General features: G+C 32.3%; 3 protein-coding genes across 3 annotated transcripts; 2 read left to right on the top strand and 1 right to left on the bottom strand.

Annotated features, from left to right (window-relative positions):
- Nucleotides 1-1,497: 1,497 nt before the first annotated feature.
- Nucleotides 1,498-3,862, bottom strand: LOC124926136 (pentatricopeptide repeat-containing protein At4g20740). Its single transcript, XM_047466311.1, has one exon. It carries the CDS (start codon nucleotides 3,811-3,813, stop codon nucleotides 1,642-1,644), a length of 2,172 nt encoding a protein of 723 aa, XP_047322267.1. The 5' UTR covers nucleotides 3,814-3,862; the 3' UTR covers nucleotides 1,498-1,641.
- A 3,703-nt stretch (nucleotides 3,863-7,565) lies between these two features.
- Nucleotides 7,566-8,033, top strand: LOC124924281 (U-box domain-containing protein 52-like). Its single transcript, XM_047464339.1, has one exon. The coding sequence runs from the start codon at nucleotides 7,566-7,568 to the stop codon at nucleotides 8,031-8,033; it is 468 nt and encodes a 155-aa protein (XP_047320295.1).
- A 12,644-nt stretch (nucleotides 8,034-20,677) lies between these two features.
- LOC124924279 lies at nucleotides 20,678-21,499 on the top strand. The gene has a single exon (XM_047464338.1). The coding sequence runs from the start codon at nucleotides 20,678-20,680 to the stop codon at nucleotides 21,497-21,499; it is 822 nt and encodes a 273-aa protein (XP_047320294.1).
- The last annotated feature ends 344 nt before the right edge of the window (nucleotides 21,500-21,843 follow it).

Genomic DNA, 21,843 nt, shown 5'->3' with positions numbered 1-21,843 from the left:
CAATAAAGAGTTATTGAAACTTATTTTCATATATAAACTCTATTACAGGTGTCTTCTCATTATTTATATGAGTTTTTCACTATAATTATTTTTCGGTGTTACTTACTAATCATTGATTAAAAATAATTTTAACTGTCGTTTAAAATATTTAGTAGAGATTTTTTTATACCGTCTAAAATATTTAGTAGAGATTTTTTTTATACCGTTTTAATAGTTAGTTCAGTTTGCTCTTTAACACTCATCGTTCAGGAACTCAAATGAGTTCGTTTTTAAAGTGATTGAAGTTCGGTTGAAAATTTTATTTTTGTAATGTTTTCGTACAATTTGATATCAATTATTTATTTTGATTTTATAGATGTTATTTTGCATTATTACTAAGTAATTTTTGTTTATATGTAACTCATAAATCCTAATTGAGTTTAATTTGAATTAATTTTTTATAATAATTAAATAAAGTTGTTCATTTTTTTTATAAAAAAGGTCTTAAATTGTATTAAAAAATAATATAAAATGTATGATAATTTCTCAAATATATATATTTTTATTAAATATGATATTTTTCTTTAAAATTTAATCAAAATATTAAAATACCACCAAATTAAATAATCTAATATTTAATACTGTTGCAAAATATATTGTGAAAAGAATACTTAAAATTAATTAAAATATAATATTAATATACATAATTTTAATTAAAATAATTCAACATCGCCAAATATTTTATCTACCAAACAAGTTAAAGTGCTCATATTTTTTTTTTAGATATAGGAAAATCCAACTTAAAAATAAAATACTAATTATAAGGCAAATATGATGGAATCAGTTTAAACCAACCCATTATAGTTAAAAACAAAAAATAAAGATGAATAATTCTATAATAACAAATATTATAACTAACAAACTCTTTTAATAGCTACATAATTCCACCATTAAACAGGTTCAATCACAATTTCTAACTTGAATTTGAGGGTTTTGATCAAATAATAAGTTGAGTCATTTATGCTCGAATTATCAAATATTTTATTATTTGAAATTTTTCATCAAAAGAATATCCATTCCGTCTATTAAATTGTAATTTTGAAAATTTAGCCACTAAACCGCTACTAAACCGACTAACTAAATCGACTAACTAAATCGTTGAAAATTACTGCAAAATGTAAAACAAAACCAGCAGGAAAACAAATCTTATTGCCTAAAAAGTTAAAAGAATCATATCTGAATAGTTGAAGAAGGAGATGTTGAAAGATAAGAGAGACCAATGGAAAAGAGAGAATATAATATGTTTAGTTTTAAAATTCAGTTGAAAATAAATTAAAGTAATTAAATGCCACGTTTTAATCTTTTTTGTTGAAAAGCCTCAAATTGTAAAATGTCCTACTAATAAATCTATGCATTTTAATGGGGCCTTTTAATGTATATTTATTTTACTAAAGTGAAGGTTATATATATATATTACTAACAGATAAATAACTCCCAATCTGCCTAAAAACAAATAAATGGACCTAAATAGGAAATCATCATTTATATTGATTCATTTCAGTAAATTTCTTTTAATCCTTTAAATTAATAAATGATTATGTAACAACCTTCAATTACAACAAGATCAAATTTCTCCATTTCTTATGCTAGATGAGATTTCAATCAATCACTTAGCTTCAACCCTTTGCTCTCAAGCTTACCTTCCAAACCAAAGAACTTCAATCCCGACAACACCAAATCCGCGGTTTTCCTCTTCATGTGATCGATTAACTTCTCATCGTAAACAACCAAATCCGACTCCGTCATAAGTTTCCGATCCCTCATATAAGACAAAACTTTCCTCGCCTCCTCCACGGTACCATACTTGCACATTCCCGAGATAATCGCACACCATATGATTTCATCCGGTGTCCCACCTTCTTCAATCATCTCGTTCACCACTTCAACCACATCCTCAATCCTTTTAGAAGATTTACATGCGTAGAGGATCGTGAGCGAGTACTTAAACTCCAAGGGCCCGTTTGTTACGTTTGCTAAGCAGTCGCGTATCAACATCATACCCGCGTCGATCTCACCGGTTACGCAGAGTCGAGTAACGAGCGAAATGTAGGCATCAACCGAGGGAAACAACGACATTTTCATCATCTCGTTGTAGCAAATGCTCGCCTCCTGGATATCTCCAATATCGCTATAACATATGATAGCAATGTTGTAAGATGATAAGTCAGGTTTGTGTTTTTCGGAATCGGTTAGTTCTCGGAAGAGCGATAAAGCTCTTTCGGTTTCACCCATTTTGTGTAGAGCCTCGATTAGAACGTTGTAGATTGACGTACTACAATACCCTTTTGATTTTGAGTGTTCAAATACTTCTAGTGCCTTCTCAACCCGAGTCAAGTCTCCCACGAGAGATGTAAAGAAACCCGAAAGATCGTCGATCACAGGTCGACCCAAATCATTCATTTGCTGGAGCAAGGTAAAGAAATCGCTCATTCTATCAGACAATGCGAAAGAAATCAAGATAGGATTCACGGTTAAGAAGTCTGGCTGAAGAGACTCTTGAACCGTGAATCGAAAAAGCTTATGAGCCTTATCAACTCGACCTGCATTACACAATCCCGAAATCAAAGAATTGTATATATTGAGATCGGCTCTATACCCTAAATTCATCAAATCCTTCAAAAGGTCTAAAGCTAAACTGATTTTCCCTTTTGCCACAAAACCATCAACCAATGACCCATATATCGATCTATCGATCAAACAACCTTTCTCCTTCATCTCCTCAAATAACATATAAGCTTTCTCGACCATTTCTCCCCTGCATAACCCAATAATCAACGTCGCATATGCCCGAACATCGGGAACTATCTTATCCTTCTTCATTTCCTCCCAAACCCTCAATGAACCTTCTAAATTCTTTTCCTTAATCATAACACGAAAAATCGCAGTGTATGCAAAGATATCCGGTTTACAGAGATTCGTTCTCATCTTCTCCAACAAATCAAGAACATCATCGACCTTTCCAGCCTTGCATAAACCCTTAACTAAGATCATATAGGTAACACTCTCTTCAACCAGACCATCTTTTTTAAAATCATCATAAACAGACATTGCTAAATCCAAATGATCTGTTTTCACTAAACAATCTATAATCTTATTATACAAAAAAACTCTAGGTTTCAATCCAAACTTCTTCATTTTCTCATACACATAATGAACCCTTAAACCTCTATTAGCATCAGAGTGCATTCTAATCAAAATCTCAAATTGTTTCTCAGTCGGCGGTTTCCCCTGCATCTGCATCAATTCAGGAACCTGATCCGCCGACCGGAATTCATTATTCCGATTAAGACAATAAGTAAAAGCATTATAACATGCGAAATCATGTCTATATCCCTTTTGCTTACCAGCCCAATAGAAGAACTTAGCTGCCATTCTCGCGTCCGTCTGAAATTTCACCACTTCAGCTACCAGCTTAGGCGTGACTCGCCTCAGCTTGTTTAGATCATCCATGACTGGTTTCCCCCAACTTTTGTGTTTTCTGAATGAGTCGACGATGAAGCGGGCGATAGGAGATAGATTTTGAGCTAAGTTGAAGAATTTCTCTGATGGGGTTTTTGTGGGTTGGAATGAGAGAGCGTTGGGTGAATCTGGGTCCCATCTTTGAATGTCGTAGTTGATGGGTGGATTCAATCGGGATAGAGGTTTAGGGTTTAGGGTTTCGCGATTGGAGAAGAGGCCGCCGCGAACGGTGGGTCGGTTTTGCGTGGGTTTGCGATGGCCATAGAAGAAATGGAGCTTGTTCTTGACTTGAGCAGGCTGCGATGGCGGTGGCATTTTCTAGCTGCCGTTATTTGGATTTGATTCCTTTCATCTTCTTCTTGGAGCATTTTGGCTAGAAATGCTAAAATTGCAGTATTTCTCCAATTTTATTCTAAAAATAATTATTATTTTTTATATTATTATTATTAAATTTATTCATAAATGACAAATACTATTTTTTTTTGTTATCTACTTCTAAAGTTTGTTATTTTAATATTTATATTTTTATATAAAATATTGTCATTGTCATTATTATTAAGATTAAGATTGAAATACATATCTTTTAAATTAAAAATCTTTTAAAATTAAAAAAAAATTGTGTAGAGATTCTTACCAAAATCTTAGGATTGATGTGTTCAATTACTATATTTCTTTATTCATTCTTATTGAATTCAGAGTTCATAATTGAAGTTATCTTTCAAAAAAATTTAAGATAGTTGAATCTTCTATATTAGAATTTTATTTTTTACAAACTTATCATATTATTTATATAGTTGGGTTAGAATATATAAAAAAAAATTGTATAATGTTATATAAAATTACATAAATTTTGTTTTATTAAGTTTATAAGAAAATTAATATAATAATGATATCTATAGATATAATAATACTTAATTTGAATTTGTTTGGTTTATCGGGTCGAGAGTTGTGGTTAATTTGGATATATATGTGAGAGTAAATGAATACTTGAGTCGAATCGTTTGTTGACCTGCCTATAAACTTAAAATGGTTATAAAAAAAATTAAAATGTTATATGTAATTTTGAACTTGAAATATAATAAAAACAAGTACAACATTTTAACAACTAAACTAATACTACTTTATATTTTAAATTCAACCCCAAATTAATTAACATGAGTGATGAGACATTCAAAACAAATTATAAGTTGAACTTTTTAACTAACTAATATATATATATATATATTGCATAATTTGAATTTGTTTGGTTTGTCGGGTCGAGAGTTGCGGTTAATTTGGATATATTTGTGAGAATAAATGGATATTTGGGTAAAATCATGAGTTGACCGGCCAATAAATTTGAAACAGTTAAAAATAAAATTTAAAATGTTATATGTATGTTTTGAACTTATAACCTAACAAAACAAGTACAACCTTTAACCAAGTATGATTGTGATGTGGTTTATCGAGGGATAATAGGCCGATAACAATTGAGAGTGGTGTTTTGTTTTCCTAAGGATAAGAGACATGTGAAAGTTTGATTCGGATGTGGTTTATCGAGAGATAAGAGGTTGGTAACAAAGGATCTTGAAGTCACGAGATTATAGGTCAATTGAGATTGGTGGGTGGTTATTAAAGGATAAGAGACACGTGAAACTGTGATTGAGATGGGAATAAGAGGCATTTGAAAATGTGATTGAAATTGGTGGTTGGTTTGAAGCATGTGAAAATATTATTGGAATTGGTGGTTAGCTTACCGACGAATAAGAGGTGTATACAAGTGTGATTGAGATTGATTGTTGGTTTGTCAAGGGATGAGAGACTTGTGAAAGTGTGATTGAGTTATGGTTTGCTAAAGGATAAGAGATCGGTAATAAAGGATTGTGATGTGATGAGATTAGAGGTCGATTGAGATTGGTGGTTGATTTATCGAGGGATAATATGTGTGTGAAAGTGTGATTGAGATTGGTGGTTGGATTACCGAGAAATAAGAGGCATGTGAAAATGTGATTTGGATTCGTAATTGGTTTGTCAAGGAATAAGAGGTCAGTAACATTATGATTGGTGGTTGGTTTACCAAGGGATAAAATGTCGGTAACAATAAATTGTAAAGTCACGAGATTATAAGTCGATTGAGATTGGTGGTTGGTTTTCCAGGGGATTAGAGGATGTAAGTGTGAGATTACGATATGAGAGGTCGATTGTGATTGGTAATTAATTTACCAATGAATAAGAGGCTGGTAACATTGGAATTTGTGGTTAGTTTGTCGAGGGATAATAAATCGATTCGGGTTAGTGGTTGATTTCTCGAAGGATAAAATAGGTGTGTGAAAGTGTAATTGAGATTAGTGATTGGTGGTTGATTTTCCAAGGGATAAAAATGTCGGTAACAAAGATTCGTAAAGTCATAAGATTAGAGTTCAATTGTGATTTGTAGTTGGTTTGTTGAGGAATCTAAGGAATGTAAGTGTGAAAGTGTGATTTTACGAGATGAGAGGTTGACTGTGATTGGTAATTGGTTTACTGATGAATAAGAGGCCGATAACATTGAAATTTGTTGTTAGTTTGTCGAGGGATAATAAGTCGATTCAGGTCGGTGGTTGGTTTTTCGAGAGATAAGAGAAACGTGTGAAAGTGTGATATGCTCTCCTATTTGTACTTGAATTCCCTTTGATTGAGATTGGTGGTTGTTTGTTCTTTTCCCGCCATGATAAAGACGCACTCCAATATTAAATTTTAAAATTAAATATATATATATATATATATTATTAGGCTCGAAAAAGCTCGACAAGCCATCGAACAAGTATTATATGAGCCCGAGTTCGTCTCGAATATTAAACGAGCTGGCTCGAGTTCGGCTTGAACTTAAACAAAGTTAAACTCAAGTCAAGCTTTGACCGAGCAGCTCGCGAGCAGCTCACGAGCGACTTGACTCATTTTTAGCTCTACATAAGTCTAACACATTGAAGGTCTCCAATTTGAGTACAGGCGAAGCTATTTTATATATTTTTTATTACATAAGTTCGATTCAAGTTCATAAAACTCAGTTTAGTCAATATTCAATAATACATTAATGGCTATGGGTTTAAATAGATTTTTATTTAATGAATAATAAAATCATAACATGGTTTCGTGGTGTAGTTGGTTATCACGTCAGTCTAACACACTGAAGGTCTCCTGTTCAAGTCTGGGAAAATAACAACATGGTTTCATGGTGTAGTTAGTTATCACGCCAGTCTAACACACTGAAGGTCTTCGGTTCGAGTCCGGGCGAAGCCATTTTATATATTTTTTTATTATTAAATTTTTAATAATACATTAATGGCTGTGAGTTTCAATAGATTTTGTCTAATGAATTAACAATAACTAACTATATAAATTTAAAATTTAAATTAAATTCAACCATCATAAGTGGTATAGTGATTAAAGTGTTCACATTTCATATTTTAGATTAGAGTTCGAGTCTCATTGATGCGAATTTATAAATATTAAAATAATGCATACTTGGTGTGATGCCATATGTGAATTTGTGGTTAAGGGTAAGATGACATATGTGAATTCTTACGTAAATTTGTGTGTAAATTTGTGATTATGAGGAATGCCTAAAATAAAGGTAAGATGACATATGTGAATCCTTCCGTAAATACATGCATGAATTTGTGGTTGATGGGGAAGGTCAAATGCAAAGGTACAAATTACTCGAAGGGAATAACAATATTTGATCAAAATAACCTACATCAAACAAGATTATTTGAAAATATTCACTTAGTCATTCAAATATCCAAGATCAAACAAGGTCTTGAATTATTGTTGAGGTCATGCTAACCACCCCATGAATAAACAGGGTCGCAGATAAAAAGAAAAAAGTTCTAAAATATCTTTATTGTCTTTTCATCTACAATTAAAAGGGCATATAGGACAATACACACACACAAAGAAACCGGGTTTTTCGAATATTTTTTAAGAATCCCCACTTCAAACAAGCTCATAGTGGAATCAAGATACAACTAAAGAATTTGGTTACGAGACTGATGACAACAATTTGATGGATGCAGGTTGAAGTGCTTAGCTGCATAAGGCATCCAAACATGGTCCTACTCCTAGGTGCTTGCCCGGAATATGGCTGTCTTGTTTACGAGTACATGTCTAATGGAAGCTTAGAAGACCGACTTCTACGTAAAGGAAACACCACATCTCTAACATGGCAACAAAGGTTTCGCATAGCGAGTGAAATCGCGGTAGGCTTATTATTTCTCCACCAAACCAAACCGGAGCCAATTGTCCATCGTGATCTAAAACCCGGAAATATTTTACTAGATCACAACTTCGTGAGCAAGATTAGCGATGTCGGTTTGGCAAGACTAGTCCCTCCTTCAGTAGCAGACACCGTCACTCAATATAGAATGACGTCGACAGCCGGGACATTCTGTTATATAGATCCCGAGTATCAACAAACCGGAATGCTTGGTGTAAAATCCGATGTTTATTCGTTAGGAATCATGTTCCTTCAGATAATAACTGCCAGAACTTCAGAGATTGCGAAAACTTGCTGCTGACCATACTGTGTCTTACTCACCATATGAAGGCTACAGTGGCTCATATAACCAAAGCCAAGTATCCTTAACAAGTGTAAGAGCAAAAACATCTTAATAACATTTTTTGTAAGTAATAATTTGTCTAACTAATCTTACATGATGTTTTGTGAAGGATGAAATGAGCTCATATGGTCGATCAGCTGGGTACGAGAGCTCGAGAAGCAATATCAGCATGGGTAACTAACTAACCAAGCCGAAGAGATACAAGAATGGTGGAGAATACCAAAATTGAATCGACTGTCAACACAACAAGAAAGATACATATTTTAGATGCTTCATTTTATTTCTCCAATACTATGTCATGTTAGGGATGATCAAAGCATCAGGGGGTTGGTTCGGTTATTTGGCTAAATATAATATGAACTTAATAGATCAGTTTATAATCTATCAATTAGGACCAACCAATGGGCTGATAGGGTTTGGGCAGCACCGACCCGTTATCCTTCCACTGCAAAGAGAGGGAAGTAGTCGCATGGCGCTGTGCCCTCCACTCTAAAGGAACAAAGGTCTGAGCCTTCGCCCAGACCCGAGGTCCAAACTCTTCGCTTGGAACGAGCTGGCCAGCATTATTAGCAACCCCTAACCCCACCCAATTGAACCCATTATTCAGTCACATTATAGCCACGCTTGGGTTACAGGCTGATGCTACTGAGCCCGGCAAATAAGTTGAATTCTATTCAATTAAATTCATAAAATTACCTTTCTAATCTTGCAATGTGGGAATAATGTCTTCCCTCCTTCCTACTTGTTGTACCCTGCTGATTTGCTCATTTACCATACATACTAGAAAACATGAAATTCAGACAGGTAAGACACCCACTGCCCCTATTTTCATCCAGCATCCATATCCAAAATTGCTAGAATCTTCAAAAAAAAAAAAAAATGAACAAAGTTAAAGGATCCTTGGAAAGAAAAGATATGTATTCTTAAACGCTAATCTTCGATGAAACCCATGGTTATGGTTTTGACAATCCATAGGAGTCAACAAATAAGAAAACATAGGCTATCAATTGAATCGGAATAGCTCACCCAAAAGAAGGACATTCTTCTGTACAAAATCCAAAATGAGAGACTGTAGTAGATAAAAATTGTTGGGATTGAAAACAGACAAAAATTGTATCTCTGTAATTACTTGAGAATTTTGTGACAATTATTAACACAAACAAAACAAAGGGAGAGAAGTTTATGATAATAAATGTTTGCAAGACTATGTATGGAAATTATGATTGCGAGCTAACCATCTGGATTTATTCCATGATTGGAGAAGTAAATTAAAAAAAAAAATTGAACTTAGTGTTTTTGCCGGTCATAGTGTTCATTAGTGTTTTTGCCCTTAGCTATCTTGTTTAGCTGGCTTACATTTCTACTTACATGGCTTGAACTTAAGTTATTTGGCGTTCATATTCTGTTAGCATATTCTGTTAGCGGTGGTTGGTCAACCGTTGAAATATGTTATAATCCCAGTGGATTGATTACTTCCTCATGTTGTTCTGTCACATGTTGCAAAGATTCATTCAATTTCTTAAATTTGATCACAGAAACCATTTCAGGTACTATGAGTTCTTCGGTCATCTGGTGGCATATAAAATGTTCGGTTTTTGGATATCTTTTTCTAGAGGCTGTATCGGTTGTCGTAGTCGTGGACTGTTGCAAAGAGAAAGATGTGAAAATTTTGCAGTTGTAACAAAGTACAATGCAATGCATGTGCATATAAAATGAATCCTAGAGAGTGAGCATCTCTTTTGTGATTCGATAAGAAAACATAGAGTCGTTATATAAACATATTCGCTAAGTTTGTTACAAACGGAGCTCTCTTGTTGATATTTTTAGATAGAGAGTCTAAAAAGGAAAAGTGTTGATTGAGGTCACAAGTTTTAGATCCAACTATAGCATGTTCCCACACTAGCAACTTCCTCCTCTTCATTTTCTTTGACCTGCTCGTATTATTGAAGAATGACATTCAAGTACTTCCTTCGCTTTTGCATATATTCATTTGGAAGACATTGTGTCATTTCTCTAGATATTCTACATAGACCATGTGATCGATTGGCCAGTCTACAGCGAAGGCGACCTCTATATAGTTGTTGTTGTATTACTCCTGGTTGTTACAACGTTTACAAATAAATGGAAGATCTGCATTAATGAGGAAAACGGCAGATTTGCAATGATGAAGAAAACAAAATATTTGCAATAATGAGGAAAATAGAATATTTTCAATAAATTTCATTAAATTAGAAAATTAAGAGTTTTTTTTATTTAGTATAAATAAAGTGTATGTTACTCTTATTAGAGGAAGAAAAATAAGAGAGAGAACAACTCTTGTAATTGTTATTTTAAGATTTTATAGAAATTTCTCAAAGTTTTGTGAGTGATTCTCTTCCTGGGCCAACATTTGGTATCAGAGCATCAGGTGAATGCCCAAAATCATCCGGTGGGATCAAATGTCGAAGGGTGCAAGATCATCAGGAGCGCAGCAAAACAATGGCATATTCCACTATCCGCAGCTAACACACACGAACTACATCAGTTGGGTGATTCGTGTACATGCTATGATGGAGGACCAAGGAGTATGAGAGGCAGTCGAGTCAGTAGAAGGCACAGAGATTGATGTCCGACTTGATAAGAAGGCGAGATCACATCTTCTACAAGCACTTCCGGAGGATCTTCTAATGCAGGTGGCAAATAAGAAGACGGCGAAGGAAGTGTGGGATTGTCTCAAGACGAGGTTCGTCGGCGCAGACCGAGTGAAGAATGCACGATTGCAGACATTGAAGAGTGAGTTTGATAGGATGCATATGAACGACAGTGAGTCGCTCGATCAATATGCTGGTCGACTCACATCCATATCAGTCAGGTACTCAAGCCTTGGAGAAACACTAAATGATATTGCGATAGTAAAGAAGCTCTTCGACACCGTGCCAGAAAGGTTTATCAGTGTGGTAGCCGGCATCGAGTAGTTTTACAACCTCGAGACGTTAACATTTGAGGAAGTTGTTGGAAGGCTGAAGGTCTTCGAGGAGCGTACGCGCAAGAAAAACACAAACTTTGGAGGAAACGAAGGACAAGTGCTACTCACTCAGGAGGAGTGGAAGGCACGGTTGAAAAAGGACGAGGAAGACTCATTGAACCAGTGGGAAAAGGATTCCACAGATAGTGGGACCCGTGGTCAAGGAGGTAGAACCCGAGGTAGAGTCCAAGGGAGAGGAGGCCGAAGAGCACCATCTCGGAAAGACAAAGAAGGTGGTTCAGGTGGTCGAAAAGCTCCTCGAGACAAGAGTCACATTCGTTGTTTTAATTGCAACGAGATGGGACATTACTCAACACAATGTCGAGCAAAGAAGAACGAGGTATCACATCTTACCCACGCAGACAACGTCGAACCAGCATTACTTATGGCAATCTCGGAGGAGATTCCACCAATCAATGTTGTCATGCTGAATGAAATGAAGCTGACTCCAGAAATTATAGAAGCTAAGAACGATGAGACATCAAGAGATGCTTGGTTCTTGGACAATGGTGCTAGCAATCACATGACTGGCGATAAAGAGAAGTTCTTTGAACTAGACGAGGCAGTCACTGGAAAGGTGAAGTTCGGAGATGATTCCATGGTACAAATTTGTGGTAAAGGTTCTATCAAGTTCGAATGCAAAAATGGCGACCAATGGCTTCTCGAAGGAGTTTTTTTCATTCCTTCTTTAAAAAGTAATCTAGTGAGTCTCGGGCAACTTACCGAGACAGGTCATAGGGTGGTGATGGATGGAGAAGAGCTTGAAGTCTTCGCTAAGAACCCTTCATGCCTTATCATGAAAGTGAGACGAACGCATAATCGACTATATCAAATTTGCTTGAAATTAGCAAAAACGGTTTGTCTTTTAGCTAATCTTGAAGATCCAGCATGGTTATGGCACGCTCGTCTCGGTCATGTTAACTTCCAAGCACTAAAGTCCCTCATAAATAAGGGAATGACTGCTGGTGTTCCAAAAATTTCTCCTCCAAAACAACTTTGTCGAACATGCCTAGTTGCAAAACAAACGAGACAACCGTTTGCGTTAGAAGCCAAGTTTCGAGCGAAAAAGCCACTCGAATTGTTGCACATTGACTTATGTGGGCCAATCACGCCATCAACCCCAGGAGGAAATCGATATTTCATGCTGATTGTTGATGATAATTCCAGGTGGACGTGGCTCCATATGTTGAAAACAAAGGACGAAGCATGCTCTTCGTTTAAGAAGACGAAGCAATTGGTCGAGAATGTGACCGGACTTCGAATCAAAGTCCTTCGTTCAGATAGAGGAGGTGAATTCTTCTCGAGGGAATTTAGAGAGATGTGTGAAGAAGCAGGGATAGAGCGACAATTCACAGAACCATACTCTCCTCAACAAAATGGTGTGGTGGAGAGGCGTAATCGAACAGTTATGGCCATGGCTAGGTCGTTGCTCAAAAGCATGGCAGTCCCGAGCATGTATTGGGGGGAGGCAGTTCGTCATGCAGTCTATCTTCTCAATCGGGTTCCAACCAAAGCTGTTCGAGACAAAACTCCATTTGAGATGTGGACTGGAATGAAGCCACACCTAGCGCACCTTCGTGTTTTTGGGTGTACTGCGCATGCCAAGGTGACCACTCCCCATCTAAAAAAGTTAGACGACAGAAGTCAGTCGTTTGTCTATTTAGGTGTCGAAGAAGGAAGTAAGGCACACAGGTTGCTCGAACCACAAAATGACAAGATCCATGTGAGTCGTGACGTTGTGTTCGAAGAAAGTGCAGCATGAGATTGGCAAAATGAAAAGAGTGATCAACCCTTCAAAGTTTACGAAGAGGTTAATCACGAGCATGTTGGAATTCGAACGATCCCATTTGAGAGTGGATCGACAAGAGGACAGTATACTTCAGAAATGTTCCAAGAGGCTGTCTCGAATCCTCCACAACTCGAGCAAGTGACTGAACAAATAGACCAAGGCGATGGTTTACCCGCTCCATGGTCAAGTGGACACATTGGGAGTGATGAAGGACCTGTTCGATACAAGAACATGACCGATATCTTGGAAGAAACACCTCGAGTGACACTTGATTTTGAAGACTTGATGTTAGCACAGACGGAGGAACCTTCTTGCTACAATGAAGCGGTTGGACAACCACAATAGGAAGAAGCAATGACTAAAGAAATTGAAGCCATCGAGAAGAATGAGACGTGGTCTCTCGTCCCATTGCCAGTCGGACACAAGGTAATTGGACTCAAATGGGTATTTAAGCTCAAGAAAAACTCAGATAGTGAGGTGATCCAACACAAAGCTCGTTTAGTTGCAAAGGGATATGTGCAACGACAAGGCATTGACTTCTAAGAAACCTTCGCTCCAGTTGCTCGAATGGACACAATTCGAGTCATTCTTGCCTTGGCAGCCAATTGTGGTTGGAAAATTTATCATCTCGATGTAAAGTCAGCTTTTCTCAATGGAGAACTGGAAGAGGAAGTGTACGTAACTCAACCGGAAGGATTCAAGGCAACAGGGAAGGAGAATATGGTGCTTAAATTAAAAAAGGCATTGTATGGCCTAAAGCAAGCTCCTCGTGCGTGGAATCTAAAGTTGGACAAAAGTTTGAAGAAAATGGGCTTCGAAAAGTGTACACAGGAGCAAGCGGTGTACACAAGAGACAACGGTAATACCCGAATTATTGTTGGTATTTACGTGGATGATCTTATTTTAACAGGTGGAGATCCAAAGGGTGTCAAACTTTTCAAAAAGCAGATAATGGGGGAGTTCGAGATGAGTGATCTCGAATTGTTTTCATACTACCTTGGAATCGAGGTAGATCAGTTCGAAGGAGGTGTATCGATCAAGCAGACAACATATGCCAAAAAGGTGCTGAACCAATTTGGAATGCTTGATTGTAACTCAACAAAGGCACCAATGGAGCATAGGGCTCAACTCTATAAGGATCCCGAAGGACAACCGATTGATGCAACTGAATATCGAAGAGTCATTGGTTGTTTGCGATATCTCCTTCATACAAGACCAGATCTTTCTTATGCTGTTGGTGTTGTCAGTAGATTCATGGAGAGGCCAACTGAGATACATCACAAGGCAGTGAAGCAGGTGCTTCGATACCTTCAAGGCACTATACACTTAGGTCTAGTGTTTCGAAAAGGAGGCGGTGACGAGGAAATAGTGGGTTACTCTGATAGTGATCTCGCAGGTGACCTAGATGACCGGAAAAGTACGGGGAGCATGGCGTTCTACATTAACGATAGTCTTGTTTCGTGGAACTCCCAGAAACAGAAAACAGTGGCATTATCCTCATGTGAAGCAGAGTTCATGGCTGCAGCAGCGGCAGCGTGTCAAGCACTTTGGTTGAAATCATTGTTGTTTGAACTAAGTGGTTTGAAACCTAAGGCAGTGAAACTCTACGTTGACAACAAGTCTGCACTTGCACTCATGAAAAACCCAGTTTTTCATGGTCGTAGCAAACACATCGACATGAAATATCATTTAATTCGAGAGTGTGTTGAAGGAAGTCAAATCAAAGTAGAATTTGTTCGAACGGATGAACAGAAGGCCGACATACTTACGAAAGCTTTGCCAGCATCAAAACTGGTGATGATGCGACACCTGATTGGTGTTCGTGATCTCGAACCACGCCAGGACTAAGGGGGAGAATGTTGTATTACTCCTGGCTGTTACAACGTTTACAAATAAATGGAAGATCTGTATTAATGAGGAAAACGGCAGATTTACAATGATGAAGAAAACAAAATATTTGCAATAATGAGGAAAATAGAATATTTTCAATAAATTTCATTAAATTAGAAAATTAAGAGTTTTTTTTTATTTAGTATAAATAAAGTGTATGTTACTCTTATTAGAGGAAGAAAAATAAGAGAGAGATAACAACTCTTGTAATTGTTATTTTAAGATTTTATAGAAATTTCTCAAAGTTTTGTGAGTGATTCTCTTCCTGGGCCAACATTGTAGCCGAATCGCTTGAACATACTATGAGTGTAATAACAGGTAACCCCATTCCAAACCTAGAAGCATAATCATGGGTTTGTCATCCATCATGAATGTCATTTCTTGATGGGGTACTATGGGAGAATTTCCTTGATTTCATCATTACTGTGTACGAGAGGTCTAGATAAAGCTTCCTTTATTCTTCAATACTGAGGAGAATGGGACATGATGCCTTCAGGAAGTACTGGTGGCAAATGTTTAAGTTTGTCGAGCAGTCAGATTTTGGATCTCTTTTCCTAGAGGTCGTATTAGTTGTCGTAGTCGTGGACTATTGCAAAGAGAAAGTTGTGAAAATTTTGTAGTTGTAACAAAGTATAATGCAATGCATGTGCATATAAAATGAATCATAGAGAGTGAGCATCTCCTTTGTGATTCGATAAGAAAACATATAGTCGTTATATAAACATATTTGCTAAGTTTGTTACAAACGGAGCTCTTTTTTGATATTTTTACATAGAGAGTCTAAAAAGGAAAAGTGTTGACTGAGGTCACAAGTTTTAGGTCCAACTGTAGCATACATAAGAGTGCATTGAGATGAGGATAACCTACCTTAATGGGGAGAGGGGACTGAGAGACGAGGTGATTCAACTAAGCGATAATGAGAGGAGAGACTGTGTTTGCGGTCATCGTATTTGCCGGAAAGTTTCAGCCGCTTCAATCTCGGATAGATCCATCAGTCGCAATCTTCACTTTTGATTGTTTAGGAGAGAGAGAGACATGGGATAAAAAATGTTTATATATTAGAGTTTACGCATATCACACTTACGCGTAATGTGTAATACGTTTATTACACATTAAGTGTATTTAGTATGCATAGAATGTTGTGAAAACCTGATTATGACTAACTACTAACACATAATTTAAAATGTTTATTTTTTTTGTTTCGTTATCTTATTTATTTATATATTTTATCGTAGTTGTTTATTTATACATTTTTTTATTATGGTTAGCTTATCTATTTATATATTTTAGAGTAATAATAAGCGAAAATTTATAAATCAACTAAAAATATATATAAATATATATTTTATATTATATTTTTTAAAGAAATAATAAGAGAATAAATAAATTAAAGAAATAATTATTTAAGTAATTTGTTGAGAGAGAATGACTATGTTTTGAATCAAATATTATTTTTATATTAATAAATTTGAAGTTAAAGATAGACAGAGAATGTCCTGGATTGTAATGTGATTATGACTGACTAACATATAATTTAAAATATTTATTTTGACTGATTAATAAATAATTCAAAATATTTATTTATTTTGTCATTAGTTTATCTATTTATATATTTTGTAGTTAGTATGCCAAGAATGTTGTGAAAGGTAATTATGACTAACACATAATTCAAAATGTTTATTTTTTTGTGATATCTTATTTATTGATATATTTTGTCGTTAGTTGTTTATTTATTAGCTTATAAATATTTTTTTTTTTGCTTATTCATATATATATATATATATATATATATATATTGTCATTAGCTTTATCTATTTATATATTTTAGAGTAATAACCAGCTAAAATTTATAAATCAACTAAAAATATATATTTTAGAAAATATATATATTATATTATATTTTTTTTAGAGAAATAATAGGAGGATAAATAAATTAAACAAATAATTATTTAAATAATTTGTTAAGTACATAGTATGATTATATTTTGAATCAAATATTATTTTTATACTAGTAATTTCACTTTGTTAAAGATAGACCATTTAATTATCACTGACTAATAAATAATTCAAACTGACTAATAAATAATTCAAAATATTTATTTTCTTTTGTCATTAGTTTATCTATTAATATATTTTGTAGTTAGAATATAGAGAAGATTGTAAAAGGGTGATCATGACTAATTAACACATAATTTAAAATATTTATTTTATTTTTGTTCGTTATCTTATTTATTTATATATTTTGTTGTTAGTTGTTTATTTAAACATTTTTTTAGCTTATTTATTTATATATTTTGTCGTTAGTCTATTTATATATTTTAGAGTATCAACAAATAAAAATTTATAAATCAACTAAAAATATATATTTAAAATATATATATATATATATTATACTATATTTTTAGAGAAATAATAAGAGAATGAATAAATTAAATAAATAATTATTTAAATAATTTGTTGAAGAGAGAGTATGATTATGTTTTAAATCAAATATTATTTTTAGTATAAATTATATTTTAGTGTAATGAGTGAATATTTTAATTCACATTGTCAATGATAGAGTAGTTAAAGATAAGAAGAGAATATTGTGGAGGGTGATTATGATTGACTAATAAATAATTCAAAATATTCGTTAGTTTGTTTATTCATATATTAGTATAAGGAGAAATATGACTTTTATATATTTTGTCGTTAGCTCGTTTATTTATATATTTTGTCCTTAGCTTGTTTATTTATATATTTTTTTTAGCTTATTTAGTTATATATTTTGTCGTTAGCATACTCATAGATATATTTTGTCGTTAATTTATCTATTTATATATATTTTAGAAAATAACAATCAACTAACAAAAAAAAAAAAATATATATATATATATATTATATTTTTTTAGATAAATAATAGGAGAATAAATAAATTAAATAAATAAATACTTAAATAATTTGTTGAACAAAGATATGAAATAAGAGTTAAGATAGACTGAGAATGACATGGAATGTAATTATGACTTACTAACAAATAATTTAAAATATTTATTTTTTAGTCGTTAGTTTATCTATTTATATATTTTGTATTTAGTATGCAGAGAAGGGTGTGAAAATGTGATTATGACTAACTAACACATAATTTAAAATGTTTATTTTTTTTGTCGTTATCTTATTTATTTATATATTTTGTCGTTAGTTTTTTATTTATACATTTTTTTTAGCTTATTTATATATATATTTTTTTGTGCTTATTCATATATATTTTTTTTTGTTGTGAGTTTTATCTATTTATATATTTTATTTTAGAGTAATAACAAGCGAAAAATTATCTTTTTGATTTATATATTTTGTCGTTAGTTGTTTATTTATTAGTTTATAAATATATTTTTTTTTCAATATATATATATATATATATATTTATTGTCGTTAGCTTTATCTATTTATATATTTTAGAGTAATAACAAGCGAAAATTTATAAATCAACTAAAAATATATATTTTAAAATATATATATTTTAAAAAATATATATATTATATTATATTTTTTTAGAGAAATAATAGGAGAATAAATAAATTAAATAAATAATTATTTAAATAATTTGTTAAGTACAGATTATATTTTGAATCAAATATTATTTTTATACTAATAATTTCACTTTGTCATTGATATAGGAGTTAAAGATAGAACGTGTGATTATGACTGACTAATAAATAATTCAAAATATTTATTTTCCTTTGTCGTTAGTTTATCTATTAATATATTTTGTAGTTAGAATGTAGAGAAGATTGTAAAAGGGTGATTATGACTAATTAACACATAATTTAAAATGTTTATTTTATTTTTGTTCGTTATCTTGTTGTTAGTTGTTTATTTATACATTTTTTAGCTTATTTATTTATATATTTTGTCGTTAGCTTATCTATTTATATATTTTAGAGTAACAACAAGTGAAAATTTATAAATCAACTAAAAATATATATTTAAAATATATATATATATATATATATATATTATACTATATTTTTTAGAGAAATAATAAGAGAATGAATAAATTAAATAAATAATTATTTAAATAATTTGTTGAAAAGGGAGTATGATTATGTTTTAAATCAAATATTATTTTTAGTATAAATTATATTTTAGTGTAATGAGTGAATATTTTAATTCACATTGTTAATGATAGAGTAGTTAAAGATAAATAGAGAATATCAAGGTGATAATGAGTGACTAATAAATAATTCAAAATATTCCTTAGCTTGTTTATTCATATATTATATATTAGTATAAGGAGAATGTTGTGAAAGGTGAATATGACTTTTATATATTTTGTTCGTTAGCTTGTTTATTTATATCTTTTGTCTTAGCTTGTTTATTTATATATTTTTTTAGCTTATTTAGTTATATATTTTGTTAGCATACTTATAGATAAATTTTGTCGTTAACTTATATATATTTTAGAATAATAACAATCGACTAATAAAATATATATATATATATGTATATTATATTTTTTTAGAGAAATAATAGGAGAATAAATAAATTAAATACTTAAATTATTTGTTGAGTAGAGATAGGAAATAGGAGTTAAGATAGTATGAGAATGGCATGAAATGTACAAATAATTTAAAATATTTATTTTTTTAGTCGTTAGTTTATCTATTTTTATATTTTGTATGCAGAGAAGATTGTGAAAAGGTTATGACTAACTAACACATAATTTAAAATGTTTATTTTTTTTGTCGTTATTTTATTTATTTATATATTTTGTCGTTAGTTGTTTATTTATACATTTTTTAGCTTATTTATATATATATTTTGTGCTTATTCATATATATATTTTGTCGTGAGCTTTATCTATTTATATATTTTATTTTAGAGTAATAACAAGCGAAAATTTATAAATCAACTAAAAATTATATATTTTAAAAAATATATTATATTATATTTATTTAAAGAAATAACAGTAGAATAAATAAATTAAATAAATAATTACTTAAATAGTTTGTTGAGTAGAGATAGAAGATATGAATTAAAGATAGACTAAGAGTTTCGTGGAATGTAATTATGACTTACTAACAAATAATTCAAAATATTTATTTGTTTTTGTCGTTAATTTATCTTTTTATATATTTTATATTTAGTATGTAGAGAAGGTTGTGAAAAGATGATTATGACTAACTAACACATAATTTAAAATGATTATTTTTTTTGTGTTATCTTATTTATTTATATATTTTGTCGTTAATTGTTTATTTATACATTTTTTTAACTTATTTATTTATATATATTGTCGTTAACTTATCTATTTATATATTTTAGATTAATAATAAGCGGAAATTTATAAATCAACTAAAAATATATATTTTATATTATATTTTTTAAAGAAATAATAAGAGAATAAATAAATTAAATAAATAATTATGAGAGAGAATAACTATGTTTTGAATCAAATATTATTTTTATATTAATGAATTCACTCTGGCAGAGAAGTAGTATAGACAGAGAACGTGGAATGTCTTTATGACTGACTAACAAATAATTCAAAATATTTATATTTTGACTGACTAACAAATAATTCAAAATATCTATTTATATATTTTAAAGTAATAATAAACCATAAGAACTAGATATTTAACAAATTAAATGCTTAGCCAAAATATAAATAAACAAATGTTACTTAAATAGTTTCAGGTTGTAAGAATTATATATAATTTATGTAATGCTAGGAATGCCTAGTTATTGAGTTGTAATAGGTCCAATTAAAAGTTTAGTATAATTTTATATATTCTTATACAGATGAAGGATCATTGTATAAATTAGGGTCATATAAATAGAGAACACGATCCTAATTTTTCATCATCGTGAATACAATCTTATTTTCTCAATTCGTCTCTTGTTCTCCAAAAACCTAATAGTTTCAATTGATCAGATTTCATGGTATCAGAGCGGGATCTTCTTGAAGATCAAGAAAATATTCAAGAGGCAAGTGATACATCTAGTGTTTCATCCTCATCGTCGGATTCATCATCAACAAAATCCAACAAGTACTTTTCGCCCAATTCACCAGATAGAAAGATGGCTGGAAAGAAGAGACACGATAATGATCTATTTGCGATTCGTAACTCAGACAATACAGGAGCGATTATCTGCACAACAGTGTTCAATGGATCAAACTACATCGGATGGAGCAGTGGTCTTCGGTTAGCCCTAGAAGCCAAGTCGAAGCTAGGGTTTATTGACGGTTCACTTGTCGTGCCAAAAGAAGCAGACGACTTCGATAGATGGAGAAAGGTTGATTGCTTGGTAAGATCGTGGATCTTGAATACGATTTCAGAAGAAATCAAAACAAATTATTCTTCCACAACCACAGCAAGAGATTTATGGATTGATATCAAAGAAAGGTATCAAGAAAGTAATGGCCCACAAGCTTTCCATCTTCAGAAAGTTATAAGCAATCTCCGGCAAGGTACACTTTCTATTGAGAAGTACTATTCGAAAATCAAAAAATTGTGGGATGAACTTTTAGTACTAGAACCTTTACCATGCTGTGATTGCGATCCAAGAACATTATGTTGTTGTAGGATGACGAAATTGGTAATCCAACTAGATTCTTCTAACAAGTTAACACAGTTTTTAATGGGATTGAATGATTACTATGATAATGCAAGACAACAAATCCTTTTGATGGATCCTAAACCTAGTCTAAACCGGGCTTTTGCAATGATTTCATTGTATAAATTAGGGTCATATAAATAGAGAACACGATCCTAATTTTTCATCATCGTGAATACAATCTTATTTTCTCAATTCGTCTCTTGTTCTCCAAAAACCTAATAGTTTCAATTGATCAGATTTCATGGTATCAGAGCTACTCAATTTTGTTCCTTTAATCATAGGAACATCAGCTTGTTTACAGCCAGTCAACCCTGTGTCGTTTAAAATATCCAGCACATATTTGCGCTGGTTCACAAATAAACCTGCTCTAGTTCTATAAATTTCTAGTCCCAAAAAATAATTTGCTTTGCCTAAATCTTTAATTGAAAAACTGATATTGAGATGTTTTTTAACTGATTCAATTGTTTTCATGTTGTTTCCAGCTA

Source organism: Impatiens glandulifera, chromosome 2 (genome assembly GCF_907164915.1).
Source record: "Impatiens glandulifera chromosome 2, dImpGla2.1, whole genome shotgun sequence".
NCBI lineage: Eukaryota > Viridiplantae > Streptophyta > Magnoliopsida > Ericales > Balsaminaceae > Impatiens > Impatiens glandulifera.
Note: the sequence above shows the minus strand (reverse complement) of the source record. Positions and strands in the feature narration are given on the sequence as shown.